Below are 15,713 nucleotides of genomic sequence, written 5' to 3' on the forward strand. Positions count from 1 at the left end.
TTCACTTTCCCTCTTTACTGACGCAAGTTGCAACCCTCTGACGCTAGAGGGCTCCGAATTGTAGCGTGTAACATGGCAGTATGTAACGTAACTACAGCGAAAAGCCAAAGAAACTACACTACTGGCCATTAAAATTGCTACACCAAGAAGAAATGCAGATGATAAACGGATATTCATTGGACAGATATATTATACTGGAACTGACATGTGATTACATTTTCACGCAATTTGGCTGCATAGATCCTGAGAAATCAGTACAAAGAAAAACCACCTCTGGCAGTAATAACGGCCTTGATACGCCTGGGCATCGAGTCAGAGCTTGGATGGCGTGTACAGGTACAGCTGCCCATGCAGCTTCAACACGATACCACAGTTCATCAAGAGTAGTGACTGGCGTATTGTGACGAGCCAGTTGCCGCTTCCACCATTGACCAGACGCTTTCAATTGGTGAGAGATCTGGAAAATCTGTTGGCCAGGGCATAGTCGAACATTTTCTGTATCCAGAAAGGCCCGTACAGGACCGGCAACATGCGGTCGTGCATTATCCCGCTTAAATGTAGGGTTTCACAGGGATCGAATGAAGGGTAGAGCCACGGGTTGTAACACATCTAAAAAGTAACGTCCACTGTTCAAAGTGCCGTCAATGCGAACAAGAGGTGACCGAGACGTGTAACCAATGGCACCCCATACCATCACGCCGGGTGATACGCCAGTATGGCGATGACGAACACATGCTTCCAATGTGCATTCAGCGTGATGTCGCCAAACACGGATGCGACCATCATGATGCTGTAAACAGAACATGGATCCATCCGAAAAAATGACGTTGTGCCATTCGTGCACCCAGGTTCGTCGTTGAGTACACCATCGCAGGCGCTCCTGTCTGTGATGCACCGTCAAGGTTAACTTCAGCCATGGTCTCCGAGCTGATAGTCCCTGCTCCTGCAAACTTCGTCGAACTGTTCGTGCAGATGGTTCTTATTTAGCAAAAGTCTCCATCTGTTGACTAAGAGATCGAGACGTGGCTGCACGATCTGTTACAGCCATGGCGATAAGATGCCTGTCACCTCGACTGCTAGTGATACGAGGCCGTTGGGATCCACCACGGCGTATTATCCTCCTGAACCCACCGATTCCATATTCTGCTACCAGTCATTAGATCTGGTGCAACGCGAGCAGCAATGTCGCGATACGATAAACCGTAATCGCGATAGGCTACAATCCGACCTTTATCAAAGTCGGTAACGCGATGGTACGCATTTCTCCTCCTTACACGAGGCATCACAACAACGTTTCACCAGGCAACGCCGGTCAACTACTGTTTGTGTATGAGAAATCGGCTGGAAACTTTCCTCATGTCAGCACTTTGTAGGTGTCGCCACCGGCGCCAACCTTGTGTGAATACTCTGAAATCTAATAATTTGCAAATCACAGCATCTTCTTCCTATCAGTTAAATTTCGCGTGTGTAACGAGCATCTTCGTGGTGTAGCAATTTTAATGGCCAGTAGTGTAGTACACCCGCCTAATGTGGTGTAGAGGCCCCGCGAGCATTTGGAAGTGCCACAGCACGACATGGCATGAACTCAGTGAATGTCTGAAGTAGTGGTGGAGGGAACTGACACCAAGAATCCTGTAGGTCTGTCCATAAATCCGTAAGAGTACGAGGGGGTGGAGATCTTTTCTAAAGAGCACGTTGCAAGGCATCCCAGATATGCTCAATAATGTTCATGTCTGGGGAGTTTGGTGGTCATCGGAAGTGTTTAAACTCAGGAGAGTGTTCCTAGAGTCACTCTGTAGCAATTCTGGACGTGTGGGGTGTCGCATTGTCCTGTTCGAATTGCTTAAGTCCGTCGGAATGCACAATAGACATCAAGGGATGCAGGTGATCAGACTGGATACTTACGTACGTGTCACCTGTCAAGAGTCGTATCTAGATGTATCTCAGGTCCCATGCCACTCCCACTGCATGTGCCCCACACCATACAGAGCCTCCGACATCTTGAACAGTCTCCTGCTGACATGCAGGACCCATCGATTCGTGAGGTTGTCTCTATACCCGTGCACATCCATCCACTGATACAATTTCAAACGAGACTCGTCCAACCAAGCAACATGTTTCCAGTCATCAATAGTCCTAGTAGTGCTGTAGGAAACTGACACTATGAATCCTGTAGGGCCGTCCATAAATCTGAAAGAGTACGAGAGGGTGGAGATCTCTTCTAAACAGCACGCTCCAAGGCATCCCAGTCAGAGAAGGACAGGGAGATGGTCACTACAAACAGGATCGAGGACGCCAACGGCGATGAGACCAAGGAGGTTGGGGGAAGCGAGGGTATCATAGGGGGTGGAGTTACTTTCGGGACGGTTGTGCTCTAGGAGAGGAACAAGGTCACCATGGAGGGTGGTAAGGAACTGATGCCACTGCCGAATGGTGGCAGGGTCACTGCTGTGGATGTTGACGTCAGCAGCGATCACATAGGTGGAGAAGGTATGCTCAACATGGGAAATGAAGTCGATTGGGAGAGGAGCTGCAGGGCAGATATAGATAGTGGCACAGGTGATGGTGAGGGAGGAAAAAAATATTCGGAGGAGAAGGTCTTCAGTCGGGTCATTCAGTGGTGACGGGCCCAGGCGAAGCGTAAACCTTTATGTCGTGCAATCATCAAGGCTACACGAGGGGGATGACGGCTCTGAAAGCCCATATCGATGATGTTTCGTTGAAGGGTTCGCGCGCTGACACTTGTTGATGGCCCCGCATTAAAATCTGCAGCAGTTTGCGGAAGGTATGCACTTCTGTGACGTTAAACGATTCTCTTCAGTCGTCGTTGGTCCCGTTCTTGCAGGATCTTTCTCCGGTCGCAGCGATGTTGGGGATTTGATGTTTTACCCGATTCCTGATATTCACGGTACACTCCTGAAATTATAGTACTGGGAAATCCCCACTTCATCGCTACCTCGGAGATGGTGTGTCCCATCGCTCGTGCGCCGACTATAACATCACGTGCAAAATCACTTAAATCTTGATAACCTGCCATTGTAGCAGCAGTAACCCATTTAATAATGCGCCAGACACTTGTCTTATATAGGCGTTGCCGACCGCAGCGCCATATTCCGCCTGTTTACCTATCTCTGTATTTTAATACGCATGCCTATACCACTTTCTTTGGTGCTTCAGTGTATGTTTGTGCGTAATAAACAGCTTGCAATAATCAAGTTTCTCATCATCGACACATGGAGTACTCTCTGCTTCAGCAAGATAATACGACGCCTCACACGACCTCTGCGACTTCTGCAACAATACGATGCCTTCGAGGTCACTGTCATCGATCATCGTCGGACTTGGCCCCATCCGACTTCCATCTGTTTCCATAAATGAAAGGACACCTTCGGTGACTTTGCTCTGATAGTAACGAGGCAATGCAGCAGGCGTGAAGTTGTGGCTCCATGAATAAAGTCAAACATTCTACAACGAAGAATCAAAAATCAGTCTACATCTACAGTTACATCTATATAGACACTCCGCGAGCCACGGTACGGTGCGTGGCCGAGGGTTCCCTGTGCCACTAGGAGTCATTTCCTTTCCTGTTCCACTCGCAAACAGAGCAAGGCAAAACGACTCTCTATACGCCTTCGTAAATCTCTAATATTATTTTCGTGGTACTTACTGGGATTGAATGTTGGCTGTAATAGAATCGTTTCACAGTCAGCTCCAAATGCCGGTACTCTATATTTTCCCAGTAGTGTTTCTCGAAAAGAACGTCGCCTTCCCTTTAGGGATTCCGATTTGAGTTCCTGAGGCATCTCCGTAATAGTTACGTGTTGTCCGAACCTACCGGTAACAAATCTAGCAGCCCGCCTCTGAATTGTTACGATGTCTTCTTTCTATCCTGCTACGGATCCCAAACACTCGAGCAGTACTAAAGAATAGGTCGCACCAGCGTCCTATATGCGATCTCCTTTATCTTCGAACCACTTTTGGCTAAAATTCTCCCTATAAACCGAAGTCGATCGTTCGCCTCCCCTACCACAGTTCACACACGTTCGTTCCATTTCAGATCGCTTTGCAGCGTTACGCCCACATATTTGAACGACTTGACTGTGTGAAACAGGACACTAGTAATACTATAACCTAACGTAACTGTTTTTTTTCTTCCTCCTCATCCTCATAGACTTACCCTTTTCCACATTTAGAGGCAGCTGCCATTCATCACACCAATTACAAATTATGTATCTCGTTGGGAGAAATGTGTTCGTTGACAGGGTAGATATCAACAATAAAGATGTAGAATGTTAATAAGGCATCTTCTTCTGTAGTGGTCAATCCAAGGATTGGTTTGCAACAGCTACAATGGCAGCTTGTCTCCATTCTGTGCGTCTTTCAGCTTTTCTCTTCATTTCTTTATAGGTGTCACATCCCACATCTTTCACGATTTGATCCATGTACCTCAGTCGTGGTCTTCCTCTTGGTCTTTTTCCCTCGACATATCCCTCTATGATTGTGTTCAGGAGTCCTTTATGTCTTAATAGATGGCCTGTAAATTGAACTCTTCTTTTAACAATGAAACTCCAGAAGCTTCTCTTCTCACCTGCTCTTTCCAGAACCACTTCGTTTGTGGCCTTGTCGATCCATTTTATTTTGAGCATGCGTCTATAGCACCACATTTCAAAAGAATTTAGCTTCTGCTGTTCCTCTGCCCCGAGAGTCCATGTTTCACACCCATAGCATGCCACACTCCACACATATGATTTCAAAAATCTTTTCCTGGTTTCAAGGCTGATGCTCTTAGATGTTAATATGTTTTTCTTCTTGTTAAAAGCAGCCTTTGCTTGAGCTATTCTACTTCTCACTTCTGCCTTGCTCCTTCCATCCCTGGTAATATTACTGCCCAGATAAGTAAATTTATCAACTTGTTCAAGCAGTTCATTGCCTACATGAACTTGGACTTTCAGTTGATCTTCTTTGTCGCATGCCATTACTTTTGTTTTTGCTTTATTAATTCTCATATTATATTCTTCACCCATAAATTTATCCATTCTATTCAGTAGGACTACAAGATCTTCTTCACTTTCAGCCAGGACATCTATATCATCGGCATATCTTATCATATCTATTCGTTGGCCATGAATTACTACACCTGTCTGTGAATTTTCCCTTACTTTTTTCAGCGCCTCTTCAATGTATACGTTAAAGGTAACAGGGGATAGTGCGCAACCTTGTCGGACACCTTTCCGTATCTGCACCTCTTCTTGTTTTGTCCGTCCACGGATAACTGCTGTCTCGTTTTTGTACAGGTTCCATATCATTTTTCTATCTTTATGGTCTATTCCTACTTTTTTGAGTACCTCACACATCTTATCCCATTTAACATTATCAAAGGCTTTCTCTACATCTACGAAAGCTATGTATAAAGCATATTTCATTTAAAAATCTTAAAGAGATTTCACATAGAAATTCGGATGGATTTATTTTCAGCGCGCCCGCGTACGTTGTTCCCTAAAGGAACCTCACAACTTCTGTCCACAAACGTGCAGCAGGCTTTGGACGTCATCAGATCACTAGTACCGACTGATCCCACTCAAAAGTAATATGGATTTTGACATGCGTTTCGCAGACAACTTAATAGTTTACTTACGTTACAGCTTTAAATACGAGGATTGGAACTTATTTATTTACAATCGATACAAAAGAGTTACATGTTTAGGCCAGTTACTGTCCTTCAAAGTAGTCACCAGTGTTGTGCATAACCCGTTGGAGCTGTCTACTGGCTGTCGAACCTCTGGAACAGTTCTGAAGCGAATGCCTCGAAGTGGTTCCTTCATCTTCGGAATCAAATCAAAGTCACGAGGACTTAAGTCCGGGGAGTATGCTGGATGGTACAGTACTTCCCAGTCCTAGCGACAGAACTGAGCAGCCATCGCTTGCACTGTATGCGCCCGCGCATTGTAGTGCAAAATGATGGCTGGGTTGCGCAGAAAGTGTCGACGCTTCTTTCGCAAAGATGGTCGCAGGTGATGACCCAAAAACGAACAGTAATACTGTGCATTGACGGTCTGCCGTGTAGGAACGTAATGCGTTAGGATAACACCATCACAGTCGTACACGAGAATCACCATAACTTTAGACCGCTCCATTCGCACCATCAACAGAACAGGCTCTGCTAACGGTATACTACGCCTTCCAAATCGTTGGCAACGGGTTCTACACGACGCTGGTGACTACTTTGAAGGACAGTAAGAGAGGCAAACATGTAACTGTTTTGTATCGGTGCCGGCCAGGGTGGCCGAGCGGCTCTAGGCGCTACAGTCTGGAACAGCGCGACCGCCACGGTCGCAGGTTCGAATCCTGCCTCGGGCATGGATGTGTGTGCTGTCCTTAGGTTAGTTAGGTTTAAGTAGTTCTAAGTTCTAGGGGACTGATGACCTTAGAAGTTGAGTTCCATAGTGCTCAGAGCCATTTGAACCATTTTGTATCGGTTGTGAATAAATAGTTGCCTCTATTTAAGTTCCAACCCTCGTAGATAAGTGCAAAGACATTTCGCTTATTTACAGCAAGTGTCATAGTTCAGATGTACCTGTCCGTTTTTTGCTATAAGAAAAACAGGTACAGACACCACGCTCTCTTAATGAATATGCTATGGCGGAATTGTGTAATGGCATCCCGTCTCATTAAAATGAACGTGTCCGGAGAAACATCGCATTTAGAGGTACGATACTGATAGCAAATCGTTTGAAATACCTCTAACGACGTAATTCTTCTGTTCCCATACTCTGGTATCGTATATTTAATCTTCGTTTATCCTAATGGAAACTAAAATATTAACTTCACATATTCATTCTAAATGACACAATGGTTTGGAGACCTGCATTATACGGAGTACCGACATTGTAACGCACAAATCTTTCACATAGGTGAAAATTGCTCAAAATGTTGATATTCAACGGACTGACCGATAGTTCACTCTCGTTCTACACTATTTATCCAGTACTTTTTGGGTTGGCCAGCCAGAGTGGCCGTGCGATTCTAGGCGCTACAGTCTGGAACCGCGAGAACGCTACGGTCGCAGGTTAGAATCCTGCCTCGGACATGGACGAATGTGAAGTCCTTAGGTGAGTTAAGTTTAAGTAGTTCTAAGTTCTAGGGGACTGATGGCCTGAGAAGTTAAGTCCCATAGTGCTCAGAGCCATTTTGAACTTGTTGGGTTGGGTTGGGTTGTTTGGGGGAAGAGACAAAACAGCGAGGTCATCGGTCTCATCGGATTAGGGAAGGACGGGGAAGGAAGTCGGCCGTGCCCTTTCAAAGGAATCATCCCGGTATTTGCCTGGAGCGATTTAGGGAAATCACGGAAAACCTAAATCAGGATGGCCGGACGCGGGATTTAACAGTCGTCCTCCCGAATGCGAGTCCAGTGTGCTAACCACTGTGCCACCTCGCTCGGTAACCAGCACTTGTCTCCTAAATACATGGCAATACACTCACATAAATTATCCCAACAATTTTATGCCTTCATTAAATGCCTCTCAACCTCAGTCGATACTTGAAATGCTTCTTACTAATGTCATAACGGCAATTAGACGTGTGTGGTACCTGGAAACTGGTACCATCGAAAGTTAGTTAACCTGCTTTGAGGACCATCTGCATTCGTAGAACCAAAAATTCAACACCATTGCTGTTAATAACAAACGAGGCAAATCCGTATAATATGAAAAATTTAGCCTTTTCACGTAATGTTGACAACGGTCGTTATACTGAAGTAACGTGAGATTTCCTGTTTGACGCAGGCTCGTCCGCAGTACGCTCTGCTCACTCCACAGAAATTCCCACTCTGTGGTGCTGAAGCAACAGATTGCTGGGAGAAAGTGATTCGCAGTGGTGCACGTACTTCATGAAGTCGACCATCTCTGGACTGTTGAGGCCGTCTTCGCAGATGGGGGCCGACATGTCCTCCATGCTCCACACCATCTCCACGGGGTCCCACTCGTGCGATGCCATCTCCATCCAGTCGAAGGACTTCCGGAGGTACCTGTACGCTGGCGATATGTCCACCTCGGTCAAGTTCTTCACAGGCTTCTGTGAACCAGAAAGTTGGACAAAATAAAAATTGACGATCACTGAGTGCTTCAAAAAAGAAATTATTCGAAGGCAGGTTATCCATGTGACACATGTAGTACACGAAACGGGCCCTGTGCTGTCTGAGGTTCGCAGCCGAACGGTCCAGTTTCCCGGAGAAAATTGATTGTCAGCAGTTTCCCACTGAAAATAATAAAACTGGTTAAGATGACTGATTTGTTCAGTCTTCTAACCCAGGAACCTTTTCGTTACATTACTCATTGGTAATATGTATGCAACAAGATGATGACTAACAGTCCGACACTATGGGCTGACACCATCTGTCACTATCCGCTATAAGATCAAAAGCCTCCAGAAATCACTGTGTAATACGGAGTTGACCATTAGACGTCACCAGTCCCGAAAATTTTGGGTTCCACCTCGTAGTCGTGTCGTGAATACAGGTTATGAGACGAACATCAACAAAAGTAAAACAATGGTAATGGAATGCAGCCGAATTAAATGAGACGAAGCTGAGTATATCAGACGTGGAGATGAGACACTATAAGCGATAGGTGAGTTCTGCTACTTCAGCTTCAAAATAACTGATGATGGGCGAAGTAGAAAGGATATAAATGCAGACTGGCAACAGCAAGAAAATCAGTCCTGAAAAAGGGCGGATTATTCACATGAAATATAAATTTAATTCTTGGAAAGTCTTTTCTAAAGGTACTTGCTAGGAGAGTAGCCTTGCGCGAAACTGAAAACTAGAACATAAACTATTCAGACAAGAAGAAAACAGAGGCTTATGAAATCTTGGACTTCAGAAGAATTTTGAACGTGAGATAGGAAGATCGACTAACTAATGAGGAGTATTGAATCTAATTGTAGAAGTAATAAATTTATGGCAGACGTTGCGTATAACAAGGGGTTGGTTGACAACACACATTTTCAGTTTGGCAACACAAGGCAAGTTAAAATGAACATCGATTGGAGAATTTATGCAGAGATGAAGAGATGTTGATAGGATAGATGGCGTGGAGACTGAAGACCAGAAAAACAGTAGTAAATCAGCAATACCTAATAATAACAATAATAATAATAATAACAGTAATAATAATAAACACCTAGTGTGTGTTTCGTAAATGAAAACGGAAAACTCAGCTTAAGCAACACTGAAAAATGCGACTATTTAAAAAATATTTTGATCATGTTCTTAATGTCCAGAAGCTCATGATAATTTAGTAGAAGATTTATCTCTATCAAAGAAACTGAAGAATCAATTAAGACCTCAAAGAACAATAAAGCTAGCAAAGACGAGTCTACTACAGCGGAACTTTTGAAATGGTCTCTTCCAAAATAAGAAATGAGCTAAACGTAATCTCCGGCGAAATCTGGGAAACGGAAAAAGTTCCAACAGGGTGAAAGGTACCCTTGATACATCCACCACAGAATAAGGGCAAAACACAAGACTTGACAACTACAGAGGAATTTCTTTTCTACCAGTTGCATACAAAATATTTTCCACGGTCTTACTAAACAGAACAGAAGCAACACTGGACAGCTATTTAAGTGACTATCACCTTGGTCTGGGGAAGGGCAGATCATTTTCTGTAAACATATTTAATTTGAAGTGAATCTTTCGCCACAGATTACTGAACTCGAAAGATGTATGTCTGTAGGTTTCATAAAGACCTTTGATTCTCTTGAAAGACAAACTATAGACAAAAAATTCGAGATTTTGGCGTAAAGTATGAATTATCAATTTTAATTCGTGAAAGGTTTATAAACACATTAGATAATGTGAAACTTCTGAGAAAAATTTCTCAGCCCGTCGAAATACACACAGGTGCATGGCAATATGAGGACTTATCGCCATTTTAACTATGTTAAAAAACAGTGAGGGTTTTAAATGAAAAACTGAATAAACATAAGTTTCTACCAGTAAGGTTGCAAAGAAGAAACGGAATAAATTGCCTCGCATTTGCTGATGGCTATGCTATACTTTCTGAAAATGCGACATTTGCTGTAAAACAGTAAGTAGGACCGACTCAAGAAATTCTGCAGAGACAGAGAAATTTTTGCAAACATTAAGAATGCACCGATATTTCGAAAAACAGATATTGGCCAAACTGACAAGGTTAAGCAATGTAAACGCATTTAGGAGATAACCCAAGAAAATGGTTTGTAATAAGCTGCAGTAAAGGAATGGATACATGAAACTGGAAGGGAATATAATATAACTATAGGGTTTTACAACAGGAGATACCTGCCAAAAAAATCAAAAATAAGGCGTTACAGTACAGTAACGAAGCCAGAATGTCTATATGCAAGTGAATGCCTAGGATTGAACTGTAAATTTAGATAAACTAGAAATACCAGAAATGCGAATCATTAGGAAATTATTAGGCCGACGAAAAACTATGGAAGGTTGTCAATTACGTAGTAATAACGAAATTTGTCTAAATATTGAAAACATATCAGAAGCAGTGAGAAAAAGGATGCTGGTATTTTTTAACATTTACAGCGAATGCAAAACGGTAGAGTGACCAAAAAGGTTTTCAAATGAATTTTGTTGCCAGATTAAAACTGTGTCCCAAAGCGAGACTCGAAATCCGGACATTTGTATTTAGTGGGCAATTGCATTACCGACTGAACTATCCAAGCACGACTGAGTTCCCGTCCTCACAGCATTACTTCCGCCAGTACCTCGCCGCCTAACTTCCAAACTTCAACCTTTCTTTCAGGAGAGTTAGTCATGCAATTTTCACAGGAGAGCTATTGCGAAATTTAAAACATAAGAGACAGGGAACCGGTGGAAAAACAGCTGCGAGGACGCTTGAGTAGCTCAGTCGGTAGAGCACTTGTTCACGAAGAGAGAACTTGCCTGCGAAGGGGAAAGGTCCCGAACTCGATTCTTGATCTGGCAAATAGTTTTCATCTGCCAGAAACTGTTGTATCATTGCAGACTACGTTGCAGAGTGAATGTTACGTTTGAGATATTCAAAGTTTGCGATAAGAAGTTAACAACAAGTGGAATCTTCTATGTAAAAAAGTATTTAGAAAATAAAATATAAATGAAAATATAATATAAAAGTTGAAGATACAACTGACAAAGAACTTTGTAGGGAAAAGTGTTGACAAGGAAAAAGAGTGAAAACAATTGAAGTGAAGTGGTCACAAGACAGAAAAAACATAGTGGACAGCCGAAACTGTACTGCAATAAAAGAATACTACAACGAATGAGGTACTGAAATCGGCACGTTGAACTTAGTTCGCTGAATCAAAAGTAATAGCAGTAATAATAATAATGATGCATGGAATTTTTGAAACGACAGCTTTATTAACATTGTTTTAGGATTATTCCTCATTGCATTTTTGGAAAATGTGAATACTGACACGAATGTGTAGCAGCAGTACAGAAGGAATGAGTATAGAGAATTGACAGAGGGACTGGTTTCCTGTTGGACAGAAACAAAACAGCTTAGAGACGGAAGCTACGCAGCTGATGAAACAGAAAGCTCTAAATCTTAGGCTTATGTTATACACTACTGGCCATTAAAACTGCTACACCAAGAAGAAATGCAGATGATAAACGGGTATTCATTGGACAAATATATTATACTAGAACTGTCATATGATTACATTTTCTCGCAGTTTAGGTGCATAGATCCTGAGAAATCAGTGCCCAGAACAACCACCTCTCGCCGTAATATCGGCCTTGATACGCCTGGGTATTGAGTCAAACGGAACTTGGATGGCGTGTACAGGTACAGCTGTCCATGCAGCTTCAACACGATACCACAGTTCATCAAGAGTAGTGACTGGCGTATTGTGACGACCCAGTTGCTCGGCCACCATTGACCAGACGTTTGCAATTGGTGAGAGATCTGGAGAATGTGCTGGCCAGGGCAACAGTCGAACATTTTCTCTATCCAGAAATGCCTGTACAGGACCGGCAACATGCGGTCGTGCATTATCCTGCTGAAATGTAGGTTTTCGCAGGGATCGAAAGAACGGTAGAGCCACGGGTCGTAACACGTCTGAAATGTAATGTCCACTGTTCAAAGTGCCGTCAATGCGAACAAGAGGTGACCGAGACGTGTAACCAATGGCACCGCATACCATCACGCCGGGTGATACGCCAGTATGGCGATGACGAATACACGCTCCTAATGTGCGTTCACCGCGATGTCACCAAACACGAATGCGACCATCATGATTCTGTAAACAAAACCTGGATTCATCCGAAAAAATGACGTTTTGCCATTCGTGCACCCAGGTTCGTCGTTGACTACACCATCGCAGGCGCTCCTGTTTGTAATGCAGCGTCCAGGGTAACCGCAGCCATGGTCTTCGAGCTGATAGCCCATGCTGCTGCAAACGTCGTCGAGCTGTTCATTCAGATGGTGGTTGTCTTGCAGACGTCCCCATCTGTTCACTCAGGGATCGAGATGTGGCTGCACGATCCGTTACAGCCATGCGGATAAGATGCCTGTCATCTCGACTGCTAGTGATACGATGCCGTTGGGATCCAGCACGGCGTTCCATATTACCCTCATGTACCCACTGATGTCATATTCTGATAACAGTCATTGGATCTCGACCAATGCGAGCAGCAATGTTGCGACACGATAAACCGCAATCGTGATAGGCTACAAACCGACCTTTATCAAAGTCGGAGACGTGATGGTTCGCATTTCTCCTCCTTACACGAGGTATCACAACAACATTTCACCAGTCGGTTAAATTTCGCGTATGTAGCACGTCATCTTCGTGGTGTAGCAATTTTAATGGTCAGTAGTGTAGCAAGGATTTTAAAGGAACGCTGACAAAACGCGTAATATAGCCTTTAAAATCCTTGCTATAACTTAAGTTTTAGAGCTTTATCGTTTATCATCAGCGTAGCTTCCATCTCTGAGCTGTTTTACTTCTGACGAACAGAGAATCAGAACCTGTGTCACATTGCAAACTGCCTGTGTGTTGTGTACATAGCTCCGCGTAGTCAGCGCGTACACAACTTTCCCACTAGAGCGCGCCCCGCTAAGCACAACAGCGCAGGCGCAGCGCTCGTCCATCTCAGCACTACGAGATGGCACTGTCTTAGAGACGGACCAAATTCAGCTTCCGCCGATTCGCGTATTAATATGTAACGCAGCCAATGAGATTGCTGCTAAGGTAGAACGTTTTCTCCTCGCGGATCACACTCGCGCAGTGATACATGAACGCGCGAGGTATTATAACGAGTGTACAGACCTCCGATTAGTCAGTCTGCATTTGTCTGCACCAGTCTGCATTAGTTTGTACCAGTCTGTATGAGTTCTACATTTGTCTGTACCAGTCAACAGTCAAGTTTCAGTTTGCGCTTAATAAGATTACCATATTCCTGTACATAGTTATGAAGATAAATGTATAGACACTTTTGTCAAGTATCAGAGATATATGTGAGAATAAGATTAACGTACCAATACCAAAGGAACTTCAGATTGTCAATTGTAAATAGAATCCAGAACCAAGTTAAGTAATTGTTATCCTTGTTATTATTTTAATAAATGTGTGTGCAAATTAATCAAGTTCTGTTTAAAGTTGGTCACCGTCAATCTGCTACTCTAAGCGTGCAAGTGGCATTTCTATCGTCTGACCTAACGGCAGAAGATAAACACGTCACGATAAGACCACGAGACATATTGCTGACACTCGCCTACTTTGTTAGAGCGACAAGTCAAATAATCTGACGGTGTGTGTACTAAAGGTCTTACAGTACGAACACGACACTCTGCTTTTCTCGTCCCTCTCTATTTCTGTTGTTTTCCTTTCGTCTCATGTACTCAACTTACGCCACTATTTCTGGCTGTCTGAGGCGTTTTGTCACGGTCTGTGCGACTCCCCACGTCGGGGGTTCGAGTGCTCCCTCGGGCATGGGTGTGTGTGTGTGTGTGTGTGTGTGTGTGTGTTGTCCTTAATGAGTAAGCTTAGGGACCGATGACCTCAGCTGTTTGTCCCATAAGACCTTCCCACAAATTTCTTCTGACCTGTCGAGACAGCCATTGATCTCTTCAGCGCAGATGCACGCCAGGGTCTAACTCTTACGTGAATCGGCGAAATGCCACGAGTAACGAGGATAATGGCCAAGGGGCACTACAACAGTAATGTGAGGGCAAATTGAGAGTTTGGATCTGGTGGGAGGCGTGCTAGGGTAGTCCGAGCCGTTGCAGTGACCGCTGTGCCCAGTTGGCTTAGTGGCCAGAGCATCTGCCTAGTAGGCAGAACACACGTGTTCGAATCCCGGTCTAGCGCAAATTTTCAACTTTCCTCATTGATTTCAATCACTGCCCACTCACAGCCAATGTTTGTAATTCCTTTGTATCTTAAAATGTATTAGATCAAGAGGGCAGGAAGTAGTTCCCGGCGACAGCGGTGAGCGGAACCGACTGCGAACGGCCTGGCGTCGAATCGAGACAGGAGAGCTTTCTCAGTTTGACAGTCTTGACACGATCTGCATACTCCGTTCAGCTGGTTAACAATTGTCTTATGGGGAAAGGAGACAAAACACAAGATGACAGCTTATTTACTTGTATACGAGGAAGGTTTTCTAGTTCGTGAGTAAGGCTGTAAAACTGGTGTCACGTAGTTTACTGATGTCCTGACTAATGTTTATTATGTTCGTTAGATAATGTTTCAGAAATTAGCTGTGTAGCATTTATTAGATTTAAAGTTACCTTACCAGGCATTGGACACATACAGAGGGGTCCAAAAAATGTATCCACTGTTTAAAGTCCATAACTGGCAAACAGTCGCCAGATAGTCAGTGTTTTGTTCTTAGTTGCACCTAGTTTCTCAAGTCAACATGGCTGTCACATTGCTTGCATTCGATGAAAGGAAGTCAGTTTTGAAGTGGTATTTTAAGTACGAAAACATTAATGAGGTTCAACGGCAATGGGGAAATGAGTATCAAACAGAGCCACCGACACGTTTAACGATTCGTCGCATTCGATACAAATTTGAAGCCGAAGGCTGTGTTAAAGATACACACAAACAACGATCTAGACGACCTGTAACAGTAACAAGTCCAGCTAAACTCCCGTCGTGTGTTACAACAATTCACTCGCTCACCACAGAGGTCTGTGAGACAGTGTGCCCGTGGAACTGGAGTGAGTCGCTCAAGTGCTCGGCGAATTTTGAAGACGGCAAATTGGAAGTGCTACATCCCACGATTGCTACATGCAATGAACGAGGACGACCCGGATCGCAGACTGGAGTACTGCGAGAGGTTTTCTAACATGGTGCGCAACGATGAAGAATTTGCAGAGATGATTGTGTGGTCTGATGAGGCACAGTTCCAACTGAATGGGTTGTCTTACCGGGACTTGATTGGGCCATTCTTCTTTGACGACACAGTTACCCGTGAGGTGTACCTTCAGAAGCTTCAGACATCCATTTTACCTGCTATCCGAGACTTTTATTGAGACGGAAGAGTTTACTTTCAACAAGATGGTGCCCCAGCCCACTACCAAAATCGTGTTAGGGCGTATCTCGACGAAAATTCTACCAGGAAGATGTATAGGCCGTAGAGGTGCTGTGGAGTATCCACACGTTCCCATGACCTAACTCCACTGGACGTTTACCTGTGGGGAACACTAAAGGACGTCGTTTATCCACCAAAG

General features: G+C 44.0%; 1 protein-coding gene across 1 annotated transcript in view; it reads right to left on the reverse strand.

Moving 5' to 3' along the window:
• Positions 1–15,713, reverse strand: part of LOC126475022 (UDP-glucosyltransferase 2-like) — an 85,299-nt gene that overhangs the window by 36,310 nt on the left and 33,276 nt on the right. Inside the window, exon 3 of the mRNA XM_050102562.1 lies at positions 7,883–8,070. Within this exon, the coding sequence (XP_049958519.1) occupies positions 7,883–8,070 (188 nt within the window). The remainder of the gene's footprint in view (positions 1–7,882; positions 8,071–15,713) is intronic.

This window comes from Schistocerca serialis, chromosome 4 (assembly GCF_023864345.2).
Source record: "Schistocerca serialis cubense isolate TAMUIC-IGC-003099 chromosome 4, iqSchSeri2.2, whole genome shotgun sequence".
Taxonomy (NCBI): domain Eukaryota; kingdom Metazoa; phylum Arthropoda; class Insecta; order Orthoptera; family Acrididae; genus Schistocerca; species Schistocerca serialis.